Source organism: Panicum virgatum, chromosome 9N, assembly GCF_016808335.1.
Source record: "Panicum virgatum strain AP13 chromosome 9N, P.virgatum_v5, whole genome shotgun sequence".
Taxonomy (NCBI): domain Eukaryota; kingdom Viridiplantae; phylum Streptophyta; class Magnoliopsida; order Poales; family Poaceae; genus Panicum; species Panicum virgatum.
The window spans coordinates 79,567,734-79,591,056 of NC_053153.1; the positions used below are offsets into that span (position 1 = coordinate 79,567,734).

At 57.0% G+C, this 23,323-nt stretch overlaps 3 protein-coding genes across 3 annotated transcripts; all 3 read right to left on the reverse strand.

The window, feature by feature from the left end:
- Positions 1-11,255: 11,255 nt before the first annotated feature.
- On the reverse strand, positions 11,256-13,785 carry LOC120687641 (E3 ubiquitin-protein ligase WAV3-like). Its single transcript, XM_039969673.1, has 2 exons — positions 13,768-13,785; positions 11,256-13,522 (listed from the first exon to the last, which is right to left on the reverse strand). Exons 1-2 carry the CDS (start codon positions 13,783-13,785, stop codon positions 11,501-11,503), a joined length of 2,040 nt encoding a protein of 679 aa, XP_039825607.1. The 3' UTR covers positions 11,256-11,500.
- A 781-nt stretch (positions 13,786-14,566) lies between these two features.
- On the reverse strand, positions 14,567-17,355 carry LOC120692170 (E3 ubiquitin-protein ligase WAV3-like). Its single transcript, XM_039975409.1, has 2 exons — positions 17,169-17,355; positions 14,567-17,001 (listed from the first exon to the last, which is right to left on the reverse strand). The coding sequence occupies exons 1-2, from the start codon at positions 17,184-17,186 to the stop codon at positions 14,962-14,964; spliced, it is 2,058 nt and encodes a 685-aa protein (XP_039831343.1). The 5' UTR covers positions 17,187-17,355; the 3' UTR covers positions 14,567-14,961.
- Positions 17,356-19,015: 1,660 nt separating this feature from the next.
- LOC120692169 lies at positions 19,016-22,229 on the reverse strand. The gene is made up of 2 exons (XM_039975408.1): positions 20,867-22,229; positions 19,016-20,278 (listed from the first exon to the last, which is right to left on the reverse strand). Exons 1-2 carry the CDS (start codon positions 22,106-22,108, stop codon positions 19,154-19,156), a joined length of 2,367 nt encoding a protein of 788 aa, XP_039831342.1. The 5' UTR covers positions 22,109-22,229; the 3' UTR covers positions 19,016-19,153.
- Positions 22,230-23,323: the final 1,094 nt, after the last annotated feature.

Genomic DNA, 23,323 nt, shown 5'->3' on the forward strand with positions numbered 1-23,323 from the left:
TGTTGACGCCGCCCGGCCAAGAGTTGGGGAAGAGATCGGCGGGGATGTGCCGGAGCATCCTGCCGGCCAAGCAGAGGGGGAGGTCCTTGTCCCTGATCCCGCGGGGTCGGGGACGAGGGTGCCGCGGCCGCGTCAATGGCGCAGACGGCGCCCGTGGTGGGGATGGGGACCTGGCCGCCGCAGCGGCAACGGCGCAGATGGTGTCGGAGAGCGTGGTGCCAGTGGTAGAGATGCCGTTGGACGAGGAGTATGGGGACTCGGAGGGGATCGACCCGAATGCTGCGGCCAGTGCCGCTGCCCGGATTGCCGAATTGGTCTCGGCCTCCGAGGGTGTCCTCGATGCGGGGACGTCCGAGGGGCCCCTCGTGGGGGTCGAGCGAGCGATGGTCCAGTCCGGGGTCCCCTCGGATTTTGATCGCAATGAACAGGAGGAGGAAGAGGTATGGAAGGCGCAGTACGAGGTCGGCACTCAGATCTAGGACGCCCATGGCCACGCCTTTCAGCTTCATCAGAAGACGGACTTCCTTATCAGCAAGGTAAATGTCTTTCCCTAGGAATTGCCCGTTTCTGATCCCGTTTGTGTGTGTTCCGCTTATGTCCTTCTGCTCGCAGCGACTGAGGGAGATCTCGTGTAGCAAAAGCGCCGAGCTGGCCCGGCAGTACTCCCAGGTGCAATGGCTCGAGCAGTGCAACGCCAGTATGGTCGCACGGATGAACGAGGCCAACATCTTAGTGTCCGACCTGGGGGCGCGTCTGCGTGTGTGCTAGAGGAGGAGCTGGCGTGAGCCATCGGCGAGCGCGATGCACAGAGGGCCGTGGTGGAGCGGAAGGCCTAAGAGGTCGAGGCACAGGCTGCCGAGCTGCGACGAAATGCGTTGGCTCTGGAGCAGAAAGACAAGGCGCTCGAGGTGAAGGAGGCCAAGCTCCAGCACAAGGACGCTGAGCTCCAAGGCAAGGAGGTGGCCGTCGCGATGCTCACTGGGACCCTCGTGCAGAAGGACACTGTCCTTGCTGCACAGGAGGTGGCCGTTCGAGACGCAGAGGCCGCCCTCAAGGAGAAAGAGACCTCCTTGTCTATGCTTTGGGAGCAGGCGGATGCCGCGCGGCTCCAACTGGCGTAAGCACAAGGATGCATTGAGGGTAAGTAATTGTTATTTGCTTGAATTGCCTTCAGTTTGCTGAAACTTATCTTCGCTTTCTTGTTCAGAGCTGAGGAAGACAGTGGCGGACGAGACCATGACAAAAAGAAGCCGTCTAGGTAGTGCTCACATCGGCGCAGGTCGAACTCAAGGACATGGAGAGGACCGCCATGGCCATGTGCCAGGAACTCGAGGGGGGGGGCTCATCCGGGAGCTCGGTGGCGAGTCGCCTGCGATCCCTGGGCGGTCCGGTGGCCGAGCGTCTCAGGAGCACCTTCCGCCTCGGCGTTCAACGGACCCTCGCCGTGGCGTCGACGCACTATGACCTGAACCTCGAGCAGGTGGCGACGGGATACATCGTCGCGCCTGGCATCGAGGGAGATGATGCGGTGGCCGCAATAGATCAAGCCGATGCCGCCGTCGAGGGCTTCGCCTCCGTCTTGTCCATGAAGCTTGAGGGCGACCTCCTCCCCGATGTTGAAGACAACGCCGCTGAGGGCCCGCATGGAGGAGAAGGCAATCTGTAGGAAGTCTGGGCTGTGGAGCCCTTGTAAATAAATAAGTATTTTGTCTTAACAATATTTCTGCGCGAGAACACTAGTTAATGTATATTGACAGTGTGGCCGCTCGAGGCCTTGTGCCTTCGAGCCCTCGTTTTCTTTACTTTATTTCCGTGTACTCGTATGCGTCTTAGATAGGCTTCTGCGAGGAAGTTAGCGTTCATAAGCAACTTAGGCGTAGGGAGGTGAGTGGGGATGACGTATGCCGGAGGCGTAGGCGGTCCCGTGGCTCGGCCGATCCCGTTCCATAGTCGCTTATGCCTTGCGTCATCCTTTCTAAGTATACGAGAAACTTAGATACATAAATTTTTCGAAAAAAAACGTTGGCGTTTTTGGGGATGTTCAGGGGTTCCCCCCGTAGTAGCCCCCGAGGGAGGTTCGGCTTTGCCGAGGGTAAAGCCGAGCCTATCTCAGTGTTCTTGCGCATCCGAGCCCCCGAGGGTTCGGTAGGTTCCCAAAAAATAAATAAGTAAAGCATACTCTTTATTGCTTTGGGAAATTCGAAATACAAATACAAACTATGTACAAATAGCTTGAAATTTCAAGGATAGAAGCGACGTAGCTGCTAAATGTTTTAAGCGTTGGTGAAGACTTCACCATTTTCGTTAGCTAGTTTGTATGTGCCAGGCTTGAGCACTTCAGCGACGATATATGGGCCTTCCCACGGTGGTGAGAACTTGTGGCGTCCTCTGTTATCCTGCCGAAGCCTCAGCACCAAGTCCCCTTTGTTGAGGTCTCGGTGCCGGGCCCTCTACGCTTGATATCGTCGTAGAGACTACTAGTATCGCGCTGAGTGCAGGAGCGCCACGTCTCTTGCTTTGTCCACTTGGTCTAGTGAGCTCTCGCGGGCTTGCTGGTTCTGCCGCTCTTGGTAAGCCTTGAGCCTCGGCGATCCGTACTCCAAGTCCGTGGGGAGGATAGCCTCGGCGCCGTAGACGAGGAAGAATGGGGTGAAGCCCGTGGCTCTGCTTGGGGTCGTCCTCAGGCTCCAGATAACCGAGGATAGCTCCGTGAGCCACCTTCGGCCAAACTTGTTCAGCTTGTTGAAGATTATTGGCTTGAGGCCTTGTTGGATCATGTCATTAGCACGCTCTACTTGGCCATTCGTCTGTGGATGGGCCACTGCTAACCAGTCCGGCCGTATGTGGTAGCTGTCGCAGAACGCCAAGAACTTCTTGCCTGTGAACTGGGTGCCGTTGTCGGTGATGATCGATTTCAGGATTCCGAACCTGAAGACTATGTCGGTGAAGAATAGAACGGCTTGCTCAGACTTGATTTTGCCGATGGGTCGAGCCTCGATCCATTTCGAGAATTTGTCGATTGCTACCATTAAGTGAGTGAAGCCCTCGGGCGCTTTCTGCAAAGGCCCAACGAGGTCCAATCCCCACACGGCGAACGGCCATGTGATGGGGATTGTCTGCAGAGCGTGAGCCGGGAGGTGTGTCTTTCGGGCGTAGAACTGGCAGCCCTCGCAGGTTTGTACGATGTCTGTGGCGTCGGCGACTACAGCGGGCCAGTAAAAGCCCTGTCGAAATGCATTGCCCACGAGGGTGCGCGGCGCGGCGTGGTGACCGCAGATTCCAGCGTGGATGTCACGAATCAGCTCCTTGCCCTCAGGGATGGGGATGTAACATTGCAGAACGTCCGAGGGGCTGCGCTTGTACAGCTCTTCATCGATGAAGATGAAGGACTTGGCCCGCCTGGTGATGTGCGACGCCCGAGCACGATCCGAGGGTAGGACCCCTCGAATCCTCCAGTCGAGGTACTGGGTGCGCCAGTCTCGTGGAGGCGGGGCCTCATCGATCTCTATTCCTTCAGCCTCATCTGCCGAGGAGGTATCAGCTTTAGTGTCCATGGTCTCAAACTCTTCCGCCGAGGGATCTTCTTCTGATGGTTCGACAGTTGCAGCCCCCGAGGGTTCAGGTTCCGCTCCGATGGCTTCCGCCGGGTTCTTGAAGTCAAATGATGGCTTGGTGAGGTCGCGGGCGAAGATTTTCGGGGGAACGGTGGTCCGCCCAGACGCAATCTTGGCCAATTCGTCCGCTTCCTCATTGTACTTACATGCGATGTGGTTGAGCTCCAGCCCGTCGAACTTGTCTTCGAGACGACATACTGTGTTGCAGTACACCTCCATCTTCTCGTTGTGGCAGCTGGCCTCCTTCATCACCTGATCAATGATGAGTTGGGAGTCTCCCCGGACGTCGAGGCGTTTGATGCCAAGCTCGATGGCGATGCGGAGATCGCTGAGAAGGGCCTCGTATTCCGCCATGTTGTTTGATGCCGGGAAGTGCAAGCGTACCACGTAGCGCATGTGTTCTCCAAGGGGTGAGACGAAAAGCAGGCCCGCGCCTGCGCCAGTCTTCATCACCGACCCATCGAACTACATTAGCCAGCATTCCGCTTGAATCTGTGGTGGGGGCAGTTGAGTATCGGTCCACTCGGCAATGAAGTCTGCCAAGATCTGGGATTTGACCGCCTTGCGAGGTGCATAGGTGAGAGTCTCTCTCATCAGCTCCACTAACCACTTGGCAATTCTGCTCGTGACCCCCCGGTTGTGGACTATCTCCCCGAGGGGGGAAGACGAGACCATGGTGATGGGGTGGGCCTCGAAGTAGTGGCGCAATTTGCGCCGAGCGAGGATCACTGCATAAAGCAGCTTCTAGATCTGTGGATACCGTGTCTTGGTTTCAGACAGCACTTCACTGATGATGTACACCGGCCTCTGGATGGGCAGGGCGTGTCCCTCCTCTTTTCGTTCCACAACGATGGCTGCGCTGACGACCTGAGTCGTGGCTGCCACGTATAGGTAGAGGTGCTCGTTGTCCATCGTGTTGTTAGGATCAGAGCACTCGTGAGCGACGCCTTGAGTTTGTCGAGGGCCTCTTGGGCCTCGGGGGTCTACGAAAAGCGCTCAGATTTCCTTAAAAGCCGATACAGAGGCAAGCCTTTCTCACCGAGGCGTGAGATGAATCGGCTGAGAGCTGCTAGGCAACCCATGACCTTCTGTACCCCCTTTAGGTCTCAGATCGGTCCCATCTAAGTGATGGCCGAGACTTTCTCAGGGTTGGGTTCGATGCCCCGCTGGGAGACAATGAAACTCAAAAGCATACCTCGAGGGACTCCGAACACGCACTTCTCGGGGTTGAGCTTTACCCCTTTGGCCCTAAGGCAATCGAACGTGATTCTGAGATCGGTTACCAGGTCGTCCGCCTTCCTAGATTTTATGACAATGTCGTCGACATATGCTTCTACGGTTCGCCCTATATGATCCTTAAATACGTGGAGCATAAATCGCTGGTATGTGGCTCCGTCGTTCCTAAGGCCAAAGGGCATCGTAACGTAGCAGTACATGCCGAAAGGGGTAATAAAAGAAGTCGCGAGCTGGTCGGACACTTTCATTTTGATTTGGTGATAGCCAGAATAAGCATCAAGAAAGGATAAAAGTTCACGTCCCGCAGTTGAATCAACTATTTGATCAATACGGGACAAAGGAAAGGGAACCTTAGGACATGCTTTATTTAGACTAGTATAATCTACACACGTCCTCCATTTCCCGTTCTTTTTCTTAAATAGTACAGGATTAGCTAGTCACTCAGGATGAAATACCTCCTTAATGAATCCAGCCTCCAAAAGCTTGTGCACCTCCTCGCCGATCTCCCGTCGTTTGAGCTCGTCGAAGCGCCGCAGGCGTTGCTTGACTAGCTTGGAGTTTGGCAGGATATCAAGGGAGTGCTCGGCGACCTCCCTCGGGATGCCAGGCATGTCCAAGGGGCTCCACGCAAAGATGTCTGTGTTGGCGCGGAGGAAGTCGACGAGCACCACTTCCTATTTGCTGTCAAGGGTGGTGCTGATCTTCAACGCCTTGCCGTCGGGGTCGTTCGGGTTGAGGGGGATGTCTTTGGTACCCTCGGCAGACTCGAAGCAGCCCGCGTGCCGCTGCTTGGAGTCCATGGCCCCGTCCGCCATGTCCATCAGCTGTGTGGCGAGGGCCTCGTCCACCGCCAGGGCCTCGGCGTGCTCTACGCACTCGACGTCGCACCCATGGGTGTGCTCGAACGAGGAGCCGACGGTGATGACCCCCTTTGGGCCCGGCATCTTCATCTTGAGGTAGGTGTAGTTGGAGATCGCCATGAACTTGGCGTAGCAAGGACGCCCGAGAATGGCGTGGTATGCTCCCCGGAACCCCACCACCTCAAAGGTGAGCTCCTCCTTGCGAAAGATGGCTGTCGTGCCGAAGCAGACAGGCAATTCGATTTGGCCAAGGGATTGGACTCGCTTCCCGGGAGCAACGCCGTGGAACGGCGACTTGTTGGGGCGGAGCTTGTCCAAGCCAATCCCAATGAGCTCCAAGGTGTGGGCGTACATGATGTTGAGGCTGCTGCCCCTGTCCATGAGCACCTTGGAGAAGCGAGTATTGCCGATGATGGGATCCACAACGAGTGGATGCTGTCCCGGGTTCGGGATGTAGTTGGGGTGGTCCTCGCAGCTGAAGGAAATGGTGTCCTCCGACCAGTCGAGGTAGGATGGCGTGGCCTTGGTGACGGAGAAAACTTCTCGGCGCTCGCGCTTGCGCTGCCGGGAGGTCATGTTCGCTGTGGGCCCTCCGAAGATGAAGAAGACGTTCTCTAACGAGGGGAACTCGCCGTCGCCACCCTTGTCGTCCGCATCCTTCTTCTTGCCCTCGTCACGGTGTGCTATGCGGTTGTAGTACTTGCAGAGCATCTCGCACTGCTCGAGGGTGTGGTTGACCGAGCCCTTGTGGTAAGGGCACGACTTCTTGAGCATGTCGTCGAACAGGCCGCCACCGCACCGAGGGGGGCCTCGGGGGCCCTTGCAGTCTGGGGATGCGACAAAGGTCTTGTCAGAGTCCTCCACTTGGCCTTGCCCGCTCTGGTTCGGTGGTGCCGGCTTCTTTACTTTCTTCCCCCGCTTCTGTTTCTTCGCGGGGGCCTTGGTCTTGCTGCTACCGCCCTCCTCGGGCGCATCTTCTTTGCGCTTGCTCGTCTTGACGTCGAAGATGGCACCAACTGTCTCCTCGCCGGAAGCGAAGTTGGTGGCGGTATCGAACAGCTCATTAGTGCTGGTGGGACGACTCCGCGCAAGTTCATGCACCAGGTCCCTGCACGTCGTGCCCTCAAGGAAGGCATTGATGACTTCAACGTTGGTGACACTGGGGAGCTCGGTGCACTGCTTGGAGAGCTTTTGTCGGCACCCTCGGAGATCCCAGGCGTTCCCGGGGCGCGTGTAAGTGCCCTGAAATTTGCCCACGAAGATCTTGACTAGGTCGGCCCAGTCGTGGATCTGGTTCATGGGTAGGTACTCGAACCATGTCCGCGTAGAGTCCGCGAGGTGCAGAGGAAGGGTACGGATGATCACGGCGTCGTCCGTCGCACAACCTAGTTAGCATGTCAGGCGGTAGTCATTGAGCCAGAGCGCGGGATCGGTCTCCCCTGTGTACTTGATGAGGGTGGTGGGTTGACGAAAGCGCGGGGCAAAGGGAGCAGTACGAATCTCTCTGCGGAACACACGGGTGCCCAGAGGCTCCGGTGATACGCCCCTGTCATGTTCGGGGTCGATTCGCCCACCACGTCGAGGGTTGTACTTCTTCCCATTGATGATATTGCGGGCATCGCCATCGTCGGCGCGCCCGCGCGTGTCTTGGAGGCACTCCTTTGCAGGAGGCCTCTTGATGCGGTCGTGCACCGAGGGTGCCTTCGCACCATTCGCCGCGGCTACCTTGCCTTGTCCTCCTGGTGGTGTGTGCACCGAGGCCTCGTGGTCCTGATGCGCAGTCCCACCAGCCTTTGCCAAAGCCACCGAACGCAAACGTGACACGGAGCTCCCAGCCTGCTGTACTGCAGCCTGCTCGATGAGCGCTCGTGCCTCGTTGTGCAGGTTGTGTCCCGCAGTCGTAGAGGGCTCGGGCATGGCTTGAAGCAGGTACGCCGCAGTGTCGAGTTTCTGGCTAGCCCTTTTCAGTTCCAGTGGTTTGTCGACGTCGTCGGCGGCCAGTATCCGCTCCTGGGCGATGCGCCCCGCCGCCCGAGCTCGCGCACCGCGTGTAGTGCACTCCTGCTCGAGCACGGTGCGCAGCATTCGTGTCTGCCGACGCTCCTCATCGATCCTGGTCTCGAGCTCCTTGAGTCACGCCAGTTGTGCCTGTCGAGTCGCCGAGCCTGCCGAAGCAGCTGGGTTCGCGGCAAGCACCACCGCTTGGTTTGCTGGTGGGGGCTCCTCGTTGTTTCCGTCATCGCTTGGTGCTTCATCGACGACCCCATCCGCCAGCTCGACCATGAAGCACTCCCGAGTGGGATCGTAATCCCCCTCGCTGGAGTCGTCGGAGCAGGTGAGGCAGTAATCCGCCGCAGCTTGGAACGACAGGAAGGCGTTGAGGTTGCGGACGCCGGAGTAGTCCCACTCCGGGGCTGCGATGTTCTCCACGAAGAAGCACGCATCGTCTACAGACTCGGGGTACGAATCATCGGGGGTTGAGGCGATGAGGTTGCTGATCGAGATGAGGTGGTGACCCGGCAGTTCCTCGTACGCGCTCATGTTGGTGCTGATCTACGAAGTGTAAGTCGCAGCGGTGTTGCACATCCCAAAGTGAAAGGGCGACATCGCAGTCGCGCCCTCCTTGGGAAGCACCAGGGCTGCACTTGGTGATGATGATGAAATGGCGACGTCCCCCGCCGCAGTGCCAGGCTGCGACACGCCAGTCTCGACCCACGAGGGGGAGCAGAGGCGAACCGTCCTGCGTCGTTCCATGCGCGCTTGACGTGCGCGCTGGCCCGAGCGCCTCCTGCACCGGGGCGGTGGAGTCAGAGTGTCGGGGTCGGCTCCGGCCGGGAGAAGCTCCATGTCGTAACTGTTGCCGGTCGCGACAAAGTCGAGGCTCCCAAACCTGAGCACCGTGCCTGCTGGGAGCAAGCGTGGCCCGTCTGCCATCTAGGAACAAGAGGGAACGAAGACAAGAGTCACGCAGCGCCCCCCCTACCTGGCGCGCCAACTGTCGGTGTCCAGACCGGGCGGCCCGGCACCAACTAGTGATGATGCTGTGTGATCCCTCACCCTAGGTGGTTGATGCAAGAGGCAACACAGTAACACACGGGTTTATCCTGGTTCCGGCCGCGGGGCCGTACGTCCAGCAAAGGGGTGTGCGAGTGCACTGTACTGTCTTGCACCGGGGTGCTTGTAGTAGGGGGTACAAGTGAGGCGAGAGAGGGAGGGAAACTCCCAAGTCCCTGCTAAGGGATTGAGGCAAGTGCCAATATCCTGCTCCGGAGAGCGGATGTGTGTTTTGTGGGATGACTTGAGCGTCTGAGTCTGTGAGAGCGTTGTCTCATCTCTTGGGAAGGAGCCCGCCTCCCCCTTTTATAGACACAAGGAGGGGCGGTGTACATGCCACGGGGGGATTAGAAGTCGTCGTTTTCTCCCCCGAATCGGGGGTGTGCAGTGGGCGACTACTGTAGAAAGTACACTGTGGTGCACTGGAGGGTAAGGCGCCGGGCGTGGTGCTTGTCCTAGATGGCGTCCTCGGTCTTGCAGAGATCGCGCCGGCGCCCTTGTGGCTCCTGCAGGCGTCATGGCGTCTTCTGTTGAGGGTACCGTTCTCCGTGCTTGGCGTGGCAGAGCGCCGAGGGCCCTCCAAGCGGGTGTCTTGCTCCGGTCATGGCCCAGGCCGCGTTCGAGTGTCGCGCCCATGCTAATCGAGGGTTCTGCAGTAGAGAAGGTGCACGGAGTAGGCAGCACAGTGGTGGGAGTAGTGCCGGGCACGTCCGCACATAGCGTCACAGGTTCCAACAGTGTCGCTGCAGTGCCAGGGATGGCGGAGCAGAGACCGGAGTTGGCGGACGGAACTCCGGTCACGGTTGCCGTGCAGCATGGTGACCTGACACCGCCTGCCTCCCCACTCCACAGCGGAGTGGTTGGCATTTAATGCCTCTGTCAGACGAGCCGGTGAGTGGATGGATAGTTAGCTCCGTCTGCCGAGGGGTGGTCTTGAGCGAGGCGGAGAGGTGGTGCGCTGTTGAGGGTCTCGGCTGGGAGACCTCGAGCGAGGCGGAGATTGCCCCGCGGGTTCGAGGGGGTCTAGATGGGCAGTACCACAGAGCTAGGCTGTGGGCTGAGTGCGAATTGGGCCTCTTTGGGTCCTGGAGAGGACTTTGGGTGTTGTTAAGAGAGTTGGAGCCGTCGAGTAATCCTTCTTTCCCTTCGGATCGGAGAAAGACTGTAGGCCTTGGTTTGTCGCGGTTGTAGGGTTTGACAAGGTGGTAGGCACTGTGGGCCCGATTGCCCAGTTCATGTTTTGTGTTTTCGAGGGCGATTTAGTCTCTGGATTATGGTGCCCCTAATTTTGGCACCGACACTATTTGATCTATTTGGAGGGGGCTAAAAAAATAACTCGTGGATCCAAACGGGACTATCGTGTCCAATTCGCAGTGCGTCTGCTGGCCTATTGCTGACGACCGTCTCTGTAAACCGTGTCACACAAAAGAAAAGAAAAACTGTCAACCACCATCAGCCCATCCGTATCGTCATCATCAACTGCTCGTGTTTCGTGTTAATGAAACTTACCGCGATGGATTATCTGTTGGAGCTGTCGAGTTGTCGACGACTTGGATCCATCCATTGCTAGGGGTAGTAAAGGTATTAAAATTTGATTTGGATTATCTAAGAGCGTGGCCTGCAAATGCTCCTCCTCCTGGCTAAACGGCCAACGCCCTCGGCAAGCTGCCCACTCGCGCGTGACTGACTACGGAAGCCTGAAAACCACCCGGGAGGAGGAGAAAAACGCCACTACTGCACATGCAGGAAGCAGAGATGCTCTACTAGCACCAAATAAAGTGGCATTATATTCCTTGGTCTGTGACTGAACAAGCAAATTAATGGATCGGTCATCCAAAGACGACTTCCTTTTGCCGCTACCTAGCTAAGCTACTATCTGGCTGGCTGGCCATTTCTCTGTTCCATCCGCAACACAACGAGAATCATTCAATGGCGACCATGTGGGCTAGCTAGCAATCGGTGGAGAGCCCGTTCAAACCTTGCGGCTCTGATTACAACTGGGAGCCGGCCGGAGAAAGATCGTCGTCCAGCACAACTAGCTAGAATGCAGCCACCTCTCCGAATTTAAGCGCTCTGCTCGGCGGCGACCAAACCACGCCCGGTCCCTCCCGCCGCATGTTTTTCTGCCCCGGGGTTGGTCGGGTTGGACGGACGACTCGGTGCTTGCATGCGTTGGGGGGCCGGCGTTCAGACTCGCCCGCTGATCATCTCCAATCTCCAGCTCCGGATCGGTGAGGTTACACCTGCCTGCAACCAGCTGCTGACCTCGGCGCGGGTTCGCCGACGGTCGGCCTCCGTCGTCGCGCAAGTCTGCAGCAGGGGTGTCGCACATTCGCTTGTGAGGCCGCCGCTTTTTCAACGCACTGCATTAACCGAACCGGCGGATTTGACTATGTTTTTCCTCTCTTGGGTGACGGGTTAAGTAAGAAAAGTTCAGACACAAGAAGAGATGGAGCAACAACAATCAGCTCGTCAGCCGCACAACACAAGGAGAAAGTCTTCCCTGACTTGATATGGACCGAATAACTAGAAACCCGTGGGCTCAAGATGGGCCACCAGCCCATCGATACTGGTCTGTTCATTAAAGCCCATGATTTCTGTTCTCAAACTTGGGCTCACATTTGAGGTATTGAATTGGGCTCCGTACAGTAGTTATTCATCTCCCAAATTCCTCATCCTCTCTCTACAGGTCTGGCAGTTCCTTGGATTCAGAGCCGCCCGCTTCTTCCGCAGCTCTCAGTTGCTGGCTTGCTGCTCCTGCTGTTGCTCAGCCGACGCCTCCCGCGCCCTCCGCGACCGCAACAGCATGGCGCGCATGGCCGGCGTCAGGTACGACGCCGTCCCTTCCGCCTCGTTCTCCGACGCCCCTTCATCGCCGCCTGGTCCACCGCCACCGAGATACTCCATCGAGTCCGTCACCTCCAAAGCGCCAGCACCAACCGCCGAAGGCGCCTGCGCGAACGCGGCTGCCATCGAGTTCATCGCCTCCCCGTCGCCACCGTCGCTACCCGCCAAGGTCTGCCGCAGGGGCCGCAGCTGCCTCGAGGTCGCGCGCTGCTGCTCGTGCGAGCTCAGGCCGGCGAGCACGTACGCGCGCCCCGACCCCCTGTAGCTCTCCCGGGTCGCCACGCGCTTGCACATGCGCCGCAGCTCGGTCCCCAGCGCCGTGCTCGTGGGGTCGCCGCCTCGTGCCGCTGGCGACCGCGCCACGGCTCGCCGCCGGTACCCGAGTATCGCCACCGCCTCCTGGTGCGCGCCCCGCTCCGCCGCCGCCCTGGCCGCCGCGATGTCCTCGATGGCCTCCACGCGGACGCGCTCCCGCTCCACATCCGATGACCGTTCCGCGTCCGCCGCGTGCTCCGGTCTCGCCACCACCGCGTCCTCGGCCGTCACGTCGACGTGCGCGCCACCAGCCGCTTCTCGGTAACTGCAACGAACAGTGATCAGGGGGGTCTCACTCTCACCGTCCGTTGCTTCCGCGGTTGGAACGGACAAGAACAACAGGAAGCGGCGCTGCTCGTCCGCGTAGAGCTCGCCGACGGCGACAGAGGCGGAGCGGCCATCCTCGTCGACGCGGCTCTCGTAACGCCCGGACTTGATCGAACTGATGCGGACTCCAGGATGACCGGAAGCGATGGCAACGCGCGCCTCCTGGACCACGACGGTGAGCAGCCCGCCGATGCACTGCGCGAACGCGTCCTGGATGGCCGCCTCGTTCTCGATGTACGAGAACGTCCCGCCGGTGGCCTCGGCGATGACGTGCATCGCCGCCGCGTCGTGGTTGTGGCCGAAGCCAAACGTGTGGATGGGCGCCGACCGGTCGCCGGTGCCAGCTGGGACGAAGGACGGCGGCACCAGCGCCTCGTAGTTGGGTACACGGCCCCGCGTTCGCCGCACGGTGTGGTTGTCCTGGCCGTCAGAGAGGAGTATGACGCTGGAGACGGCGTTCCTGTACCGGCGCTCGCCGAGCACCTTGGCGGCCGTCCGGAGCCCCTCCGCGATGTTGGTGGTGCCGCCCGCTGTGAGGGACTCCACGGCCTCCGAGGCGACACCCTTCCCGATGTCCGACATGCGCAGGAGCCTGGTCACGCGGTGCGCCCCGGAGGAGAAGGACACGACGCTGAGGCGGTCGTCGGGGCCGAGGTTGTCGATGACGAACCCCATGGCCTGCTTCACCAGGGCAAGCTTGTCCCGGCGCATGCTTCCGCTCACGTCGAGCACCGTCACGAGGTCGAGAGGAGCGCGTGGCGCCGCGTCGCTGGCTGCTGCCTCGGCGTCGACGATCCCCGGAGCCTTGACGTGCACGAGGACGGCGAAGTTGTCGTGAGACGAATCCCTGGCGACAGCCGAGTACTCAGCGTGCGTTTTGACGACCAAAAGTCCGCTGGATACAGCAGCTGCCTCGCGCCGCTGGCCGTCGTGGCCACAAGGCGGATCCACCTGGTCGTCGTCGTCGAACACCTCCGGGTCTGCGGGGCGGAGCAGCGGTGGCTGCTGCCTAGGCGGCGGCGGCGGCTGAAATCCGTGCATGGCCTCCATGCGCGGAAATGGCTGCCGCGGTAGCGTCGGTGGCATCGCCGACGTCTGTGACAACGGCAGCTCGCGCCACCGCGCGTTGCAGAGCGGGCAGACGAGGCGGCCGTGCGCGACGCTCGTGGAGATGCAGTGGAAGTGGAACGTGTGGGAGCACTCGGCCGTGAAGATGGCCTGCCCGCCGCCGGCGGCATGGCCGCCGGTGCAAATGGGGCAGGGGTTGCTCTGCATCCAAAACAAAAATTTGCACAAACTAAAATGATATGTTCACGATGGACATTAATGCCAAAAAATCATACTAAAATCATCTTAATAAAAATTAGCCAGAGTCCAGAAAAAAATCTTGTCTGCTCTGTCGAGATGCCTGTAACGATATGGCAGGTCTCTTCTCTGAACCGACCGAAAATTTTTAAGTTTTGAAGACGCAGTACAGACAAAATTCAAATACTAATAGCAGAAAATTTCTTCACCTGTTCAGGACGTTCCATCTCAGCAAGCTGCTCTGAGAACCGATAGGAAAGAATGATGGCAGTTGGTATAAAACCAACCCAATGCTTCGTCTAAAAGGAAAGAGAAGGATGAGGATATTGGATATACCATCGTAGCTGCCACGGTATGCTGATACTGACTTCAAAACTTAAACAAAAATTCACGTCCTCTTGCGCATGTCTTGAGGATTATAACTAGGAACGTATCTGGTGTAAATCACAATCTTCGTGAAAACTCGTGCAAACCATGGCAAAAAAAATCGTCTAAATTCATCAAAAAATCACACATGTAAATGATACGATGGTACACAATATTGTAAAATATATTATCCAAACTCGACTTCATTTGTGAGATATAAAAATGTTTGTGGTTTTCAAGAAGTTGGTTTTCACCAGATATGTTCCCTAAAGTTATTGGTTCTACCGCCTATTGAGCGGAGTAAACAAGAATGTTTGGTGGTTATCTTTGACAAATCAGGATGTCTCAGACATCACAACACATGAGACTTTAGCATGGACTTTTTTTTTGGCGTTATTTCGTAATTTGGTCGGATCTGTATTGCGCGTTTGAACTTGGGCCGTTGGACGTTTTAGATGAATGATTTTTTATGTTTAGCCAAATAATGATGTACTTAGAGTCCACGCCTTTATATAAGAAATAAAATTTAAAAAGAATTAAAGGACAAAATGATTACACGATTACATCAACTTTTCCCATTCTGAATAAAGTCCGCTAAAGAGCCACAAAGAATGCGTTTAGGCTAGCCCGTGCAATTTGTCATGCTCCATCAAGATCCTTTATATTATATTCTTTCCACATTTCCCTTCAAAGAGATGTACAAGGACCTGAATTTCACTATTTTTTTTCTACAAACCTGATAAAAAAATCTTAAACAAACATTATAAGATCAGTAATTTTGTCTCAAAAACAGCAAAGGGTTTGGCCGTGAGTTTTATTATTAGAAAGGAAAAAAGGGAGGGGGTAGAACGATAACGCTGGCTACACCTGCCCAAAGACCATCCGGTGAGTAACACTTCCAAAGATAAGGGACAGAGTGACAGTCTGACAGACATACTCACATACATTAGACCGAGCAAAGTCCTGCTCCACAAACGAATTCATTCTGTCCTCTCACAAATTCAGTGGAACTAGAGAGCTAGCACAATGCAACAAGTCTACTTGGTTTCTTCTATTGGTCCAGAACTTGCTGTTCCTTCTCCTTCCTCGGGCTGCTGCTGCTGCCCGGCCGACGCCTCCCGCGCCTTCCGAGACCGCAGCAGCATGGCTCGCATGGCCGGCGTCGCGAACGACGACGTCTCATTCGCATCGTTCGCCGTCCCTTCCGCCGCTGCCGCAAAAGAAGGCACCCTTGGCAATCCTGCTATCGAGTTCACCGGCGCTTCACCGACGCCACGACCAACCACCGCGGACAACATCTGCAAGCCGCCCGTTGCTGCGTTTTGATGCTCCATCGGCCTCCAGTTTGCGCGCTGGTGCGCGTGGAAGCTGATGCCGGCGAGCACGTACGCGCGCCCCGACCGGTGGTAGCTCGCCCGGTTCGCCACGCGCATGCGCATCTCGCGCAGCTCGGCCCCGAGCGCCGCGCTCGTGGGGTCGCCGCCCCGTGCCGCCTCCGACTGCTCCACCGCTCGCTGCCTGTTCTCGAGTATTCGCACCGCTTCCTCGTGCGCTCCACGCTCCGCGGCAGCCCTCGCCGCCGCGATGTCCTCGCTCGCCTCAACCCGGACGCGCTCCCGCTCCACCTCTATTGAGCGTTCCGCGTCCTCCACTTGCTCCGGTCTCGCCACCACCGTGTCCTCCGCCGTCACGTCGACGCCGGCGCCACCCGACGCGTCTCGGTAGCTGCAGCTCACCTTGATTAGAGTAGTCTCGGTGTCGCCGTCCGCTTCTGGAACGGCTAGGAATAGCAAGAAGCGCCTCTCCTCGTCCGCGTAGAGCTCGCCAACGGCGATCGAGGCGGAGCGGCCATCCTCGTCGACGCGGCTCTCGTAACGGTCGGACTTGATCGAATTGATGCGGACTCCAGGGTGCCCGCAAGCGACGGCAACGCGCGCCTCCTGGACCACGACGGTGAGCAGCCCGCCGATGCACTGCGCGAACGCGTCCTGGATGACCGCCTCGTTCTCGATGTACGAGAACGTCCCGCCGGTGGCCTCGGCGATGACGTGCATCGCCGCGGCGTCATGGTCGTCGCCGAAGCCAAACGTGTGGATGGGCGCGGACCAGTCGCCCGTGCCAGTACGCGTGAACGACGGCGGCACGAGGTCCTCGTAGTTGGGGATGCTGCCCTGTCCCCGTCGCGTCATGGTGTAGTTGTCCTGGCCGTCAGAGAGGAGTATGACGCTGGAGACGGGGTTCCTGTGCCGGCGGTCGTCGAGCACCTTGCCGGCCTTCCGGAGCCCCTCGGCGATGTTGGTGCCGCCGCGCGCGACGAGGGACGCCACGGCGCTCATGGCGAGACCCTTGCCAGCGTCCGACATCCGCAGGAGCCTGGTCACGCGGTGCGCCCCGTTGGAGAAGGACACGACGCTGAGGCGGTCGTGGGGCCCGAGGTTGTCGATGACGAACCCCATGGCCTGCTTCAGAAGCGCAAGCTTTTCCCCGCTCATGCTGCCGCTGACGTCGAGCACCGTCACGAGGTCGAGAGGCGCGCGTGTCGCGTCGCCGGCCCCGGCCGACCCTTCGCCTTCGCCGTCAATCATCCCCGGAGCCTTGATGTGCACGAGGACGGCAAAGTTGTCGTGAGACGAGCCCCTTGCGACGGCGGAGTACTCGGTGTGCGTCTCGACGACCATAGATCCACCGGATGCAGCCGCTGCTTGTCGCTGGCCGTCGGCGCCAGGGGGCGGCTCCACCTCCACGAGCTCGTCGTCGTCGAACACTTCTGGCTCCGCAGGCTGGAGCGGTGGCTGCACGCCGTGCATCGGCCGACGCCTGATCGGCGGCGGCTGCACGTGGTGGATGGGCTCATGCCGTGGCATCGGCGGCTGCGTGGGCAGCACCGGCGCCGGCTGTTCCGGCCGGACGAAAGGGAGCTCGCGCCACTGCGCGTTGCAGAGCGGGCAGACGAGGTGGCCATGCGCGACGCTGGCGGAGATGCAGTGGAAGTGGAACGTGTGGGAGCACTCGGCCGTGAAGATGGCCTGCTCACCGACGGCGCCCATGCCGCCGAGGCATATGGCGCAAGGATTGCTCTGCACCCAACGCAAGAAACAACGTCAGATTTTAGTCGATCAACAACCGTGGTGAATACAATCGATATGCTGAATCCACAAGCCTGGAACCAATCGGGATGCTGAATACAAACTACATATGGAATTTTTGATAGAGAAATGCGCCAAATTCAGAGGAATTTCTTCACCTGGTCGGAACCTTCCATGGGTTTGCTAGATAGCTGTAGAGAGTTTCTTCACCTGGAGAGTGAGTAGGAGTACCTGTCGAGCTGCTATGGATGTTGGTATGGTAGCAACAATGTTGTGAGGATATATAACGGGCTACGCGGTTACTTGGACTAAAAGGCTGCCTAAGCAATGCTGATACCGACATGAATCCCGGATCAGAAACGGAATTTCTTAGCCCTGGGTTCAGACCTGGCATGGTCCATTTCCTTTGTGTGCAAGTCAGCTTGAGGATTAAGTTTTTGTTTTCTTCCTCTTTGCGGTCTTTGGGCAGCGGAGTAAACAAGGATGTTTGTAAATACAAATGCTTCGTGTACAATTATTTGTGCACAGCTTAAGTACAGCTTATGTTATGCAACAATTAGTTTGTCTGATTCACTTCTACACGTATTCCGTGAAATGCTTTTTAAAAAATAATCCCATCAAAATCATCGTAAACTAGATATTTAAGAAATTGTATGATAAGACCACATGTGTAACATGCCAGAGTGCTCTGGACTGCATATTTAGGAAATTCTCTCACAGAATTGTAGATTTAGTGCATCAATCAATGTATCACGAAACTACATGAGTGGAACATGTAGTTTTCTGACACATTGCATACCAAATCTGTAATTTTTGTGATGTTATGGCCTGTGGCTTCCTGGTACAACTTCTTAAAAATATGTAGAGTTTTGATACGACGGCACGGTAGATAAATACTAGTTTATGGTTCAACATATTAAATTCAAGTTATTAGTACGTAATTTGCGATAATTTCGGTAAGTGATCTTATAAGTTTGCGGGGCTCCCTAATTTACAGTGGACCGTAGGGAGGGGCTCCCTACGGTCGATCTCCCGACCATTTTTTTTTTCTTTTTAGTAACTTTTTTGTTGTTTTCTAATTTTAAAAATTATTTCAAGAGAAATTTTGGAGAGAGAAAAAATTTGACGAGAAAAAATTTAAAAACAAAAAATTGAGAAAACAAATTGAAAATATTTGAAAAGAAAATTTTTGCATCCAGAACATAAAAAAATTTGGTAAAAAATTTTGCATCTGAAAACAAAAAATGCTTAGGGTAAAAAAATTGCATCAAAAGACAAAAGAAAAGCTTAGGTAAATTTTGTTATATCAAAAAACAAAGGAGTCGGTAAAATTTTTGTTATATCAAAAAAGAAAAAAACCTCGGTGGCCCGCCGCGCCGCGCATCCCCGCCGCACAACCCAGCGACGGTGACGGTGGAGCGTGCGGCGGCCCTGGGAGGCGGATCCGGCGGCGGCGAAGGCGGGGAGCGCGCGGCGGCCCTGGGAGGCGGATCCGGCGGCGGCGAAGGCGGGGAGCGCGCGGCGGCCCTGGGAGGCGGATCCGGCGGCGGCGACGGCGGGGAGCGCGCGGCGGCCCTGGGAGGCGGATCCGGCGGCGGCGACGGCGGGGAGCGCGCGGCGGCCCTGGGAGGCGGATCTAGCGGCGGCGGCCGTGGGAAGCGGATCCCGCGGCGGCGGCGGGGAGTGCGCGGCGGCCCTGGGAGGCGGATCCGGCGGCGGCGGCGGCTCAGGGAGGCGGCGGCGGGGAGCGGCTTCAGGAGGGCGTCGGAGGGCCGGCGGCGCCGCTCGGATCCGCCGCAGGGGCTAGCTGCCTTGCCGTCTCCTCCCCTGTCGCCGGAGGAAGGGGGAAAAATAGAAGGATGAGGAAGGGGAAAGAGAAGAAATGGAGGAGTGGGGAGCCCGTAAGAAAAGGAGCGCGCCGTGGGTATCGACCGCGGTTGGTTGTAAAACCAACATTGGGTAAGTTTGCGAGATTTGCTACTACTGTTTGGTCGAACACTCGAACTCAGGGAAAGGAACCATCTTAAGCCCAAACGTGTTTTAAGGCCCAATCATCTTGTTGATGCCAGTGGCCCACAATAATTCTCTTCGCGCGCAGAACCCATAACAACACGCACAGACGCAGAGCCCACAACACAAACGTTTACTGCACCGTCGTCATCCCACCAGGCCCCGCGGTACACATGCCGCCGCCGCCTTGGCCGTTGCTATCTTCTCCGTTAGGCGCGGCATCGGCGGCGGCGGCGGCTGACGCACCGGAGAACTTGTCGTCGATGCCCGCGTGGTAGAGGAGCGCCCACAGGTGCGTGATGAACTCGCCGCCCTTGCCGAGCTCCTTCTGGTGCGCGCCGATGTTCCCGTGCGGCGCCGTCATTATGATCAGCTCGCACCACAGCTCGGCCAGCGCCTTCCAGAGCTCGTCGCCCTGCACCGGCTCGCGCCCCAGCAGATCACTCGCGAGAGCCTGGCCTTTCGAAACTATGCCGGCCTCTTGGTGGCTGCCACTTCTCTCCTGCTTGCCGTTGGCTTCCTTGTCGCCGCCGCCGTTGGCTACGATCGCTTTTGCTTCGTCGACGAGGATCTTGCACATGAACCGCACGGAGTTGCTGGTGACGGGGAGCAGCTTCGGCTTGTAGAACAGCAGGTAGGCGCAGTACTTGGACAATGTGGTGGCCACAAGTTTGTAGCCCAAATCGCTCGATTTCGATCCGTCACCACTCCGCCCCTTCTCCAGATCGTTGCCTCCTCCATTGCTCCGGACGTCGCCGTTCGCCACACCGCTCGATCCGCCGACGCCCGGGTCGTCCTCCAGCTTGCTAGTCGCGACGTGACACGCCATGATCGCCTCGATGTCTACCGGCGCCTTGCAGTAATCTGACAGCACCGCTCTGTACCTGCAGGGTTGTTCCAGATTGACTCTCCTCCGCGGCCGCTCCTCCTGACCCGCCGTGAAACGCTCCCTGTTGTCGCCGAGCGTCCGGCATATCATGTCCATGACGGCGTCGGGGACCGGCCGGAGAGTCTTGCACTTGTAGGTGCGGAAGCCCTCGTCGCCGGTCAGCAGGACGAACGACCTCGTGGTGTGGAACGACTTGACGATGGTCTCCGGGAGGCATCTCTGCTGCTTGGTCGCTTTGAGCAGGTCGAACTGCCCGAGAGAGCTGCCGATGGGCTCCGCGATCTTGCCGCTGCAGATGAAGCGCAGTATGCAGTTAAGGAAATGGCAGTCGAGCCACGGTTTCTGAACATATTCAGAGATCACCATAACCTGAAAACAGATCCAGGAGAGGAGGAGACCCGTTCATTCAAATGCAAGAGATACTAGATTAGTAGGTGAGTAACAATGCGCAATGCCCTCAAAAACTAACAGAGAATAATCTTCAGGTGCTTATGGCTTATTAACAGAGGATAATCTTCAGGTGTACACGTCAAGGTGAAGTCTAGTAGTACATCAGAAACCTTATTGCCAATTCAATACTCGCAGATACGTCACCGGCTTGCAACTGGTGGACCACGTAGTACTACTTGATAATTGTAATGTTAAGCCTAACAACGCAAACGAGAAACACATAGTACTACTATACTGTATTTGGTCAGTCAACCGTAGTGTCAGAATCTAGTAACAACATGGGCCCACACATATATCAATTTAATTTTTTGACAGTGAGAGCTGCAGAATTCACTGACCAAAAAAATTAGCTCCCCTAGCCAGAGCGGTAACTAATTATTGGTTGACGACCGAGGAGACTGAATCGAAACGAGTGGTTTTCTTTTTTTCCTTTTTTAAAAAAGAACGAGTGATTTTCTTAGGGCGCCCGCAACAGAAGCTAATTTGGTTTCACGCGTCCGTGCGTACCTTAGTCCAATCGGAGAAGAGGTGGATGAAGAACTCGCAGATCTCCATCCCCGTCACCATGCCCACGATGACGAAGGTGATGAGCAAGTCCACGTTCCTGCCATGGACGACATAGGACGTGCTCCCGTGGGGAACCCGGTAGTGCCGGACCGCCGACACGGTAATCCACACGGACACGCCGACAGTCACGGCGAACAACACGGTGCTCACCACCGGGAAGCCGGAGCTGAACAGGATGGGGTACTTGGTGTAGAGCAGGTCCCTCGCGAAGCCGAGCTCCGTCCTGACCACCCGGAACGTCCGCCGCCAGCCGCTGCCGATGAGGTTGTCAAAGACCAGCCTCTGTGCCTTTGGCCTCTCGCTCTCGGCCGTCGCGACGCCGGCGAACTTGCGCCTCAGCAGCTTGCACAGCGCGAAGGAGAGGCACACATCCTTGAGCTCGTCCTCGTCGCCGGGTGCATTCGAATTCGGTGTCATCAGGGGCTTCCCGCCGCACTTCCAAACCTTGGCGACGGTGACGGTGCCGTCCGCCGGCTTGTACTTGGCCTCGTACTCCTTCCCGACCCTCTCCGGTGTCGCCTTGGACATGGAGTCGCCGACGACGAGGTAGTTGCAATCTTCCATGGAGAAGCTGCCGGCTGTGGATTTCTCAGTCGTCACCTCGGCGACCTTGTCCTCGTGCTTCATGTACTCGGCGACGAAGCTGGTGTTGGCGTCGCCGTAGGTGGCGTTGGCGATCTTGAAGCGGACGATGCGCTCCAGGAACTTGGCGACCATGAGCGCCCAGAGCGCCCAGAGCGGGTAGCGGAACTGGGAGGCGCGCGAGTAGTAGCGCACGTAGATGCCGAGGGTGACGATGTTGTAGGCGCGCGCGAACTCGTGGATGGCGAGGTCGGAGCGGCGCGCGGAGACGCAGTAGCCGGAGATGGTGTAGACGCCCTCGTAGCCGGCGAGCAGGAGGATGCCCCAGAGGAGGTAGAGGTCGTTGCGGAAGGGCATGGCGAGCAGCATGGTGAACATGCCGACCAGGAAGCGCGTGACGGGCTGCGTGACGGCGAAGAGGAAGCCCTTGACGAGGTGGCTGGAGCTCCACAGCCGGTGCTGCGACGCCGTCAGGAAGTAGGCCAGCGCCACGAAGCACGCCTTGGCCTCCACGATGATGCGCAGCGCCTCCTCCGAGACCAGCCCGTCGGGGTTCTGGCACGGCCGGTACTTGAGCGGCGGCGGCGCCATGGCTGCCATTGTCGGGACCGAGGTCAGCTCAAGGAGACTGTAATTGTGTGTATCTCGAGTTCTCGACTATCGAGAGAGGGGCTTCAGATCAGATAAGCTGAGTGTATGTGAGGAATTGGAGCAATTGCGGCGGCGCGAGCAGACCGTATGTGTGCGCGCCTGTATATACACCATCCAAGTGCCTTTAGGATTCGTGCAAGTGAGGTGCCGTGGCGCGGGACTGGGAATCTGGCTCGGTCGCGTGCTGCGGCCTGGCTCGGCGAGCGAGCGGGGCGGGTTCTTTCTCGGTCGGCGCCGGAGCCGGGCGGGCAGGGGACCCGCGTTTGGGGGGCCGAGCCTTCTTTTTGTTCCGGCAATCGTCTGTGACAGTCACGCTGCGGCAGTGCCCCCTCGCGGGCCAACGATGCCCCTGTTTTCCCGGAGAGTAGTCTGGCGGATGAGCTGCCGCACAGGACGCAGATTTGGCACCGTGACAACGGGTTTGGGTTTGGGGTTCAAAATTGGCACCAAAGCAGGAGATTTGGCACTCTTAAACCTCTCAAAAACCTGTCGAAAGAGCCCAAAGTAACAACGAATGTTCACTTGACACTGGAACTTCTTTAAACACAACCTGTCGGGGGAGAGAGAAATCTAAGATTTAATTTTAAAGATATTCCGCATCGGTCGTGGTTGTAATGAGTATTTTTCAATGAAAATAGCAAGAGCTCTACTCCCTCAGTTCTATGAAAGTGCAATCTTGAGTTTGAAAAAAATCCCACAAAAAACATAATTCTAGATATTGGATTTCAATTAACTACCTAATTAAGTAGTCAGATTTGAATCGCATGCCAAAACTAACTATATGTGGCAAACAATTGAGGGCACTCAGTCTTTTCAGGCCACCACTAATCTGTTTGAAAAAAAAAATCTAGAATTGCATTTTTATGGGACGAAGAGAGTACTATTTAATTATGAGAAAAGGAACTCTCGTATAGGTGACAGGTGATGAGCATCGACGAGCATCGCCACGCACCATCGACTAATTACAAGAACATTTACTTCCTCGGTCCAGAAATGTTAAACATGTTTTAATCGAGAAAAGTCTTCATAGAAGATTTTGACTTATGATTTTTCCTATACCACGATATCATAGCTAAAAATTTAATATAATATCAAGAGTAAAATGCACCGTGGACATCTAAACTTGCAGCGCTGTGTCAAATAGGTCCATGAACTTAGAAACCA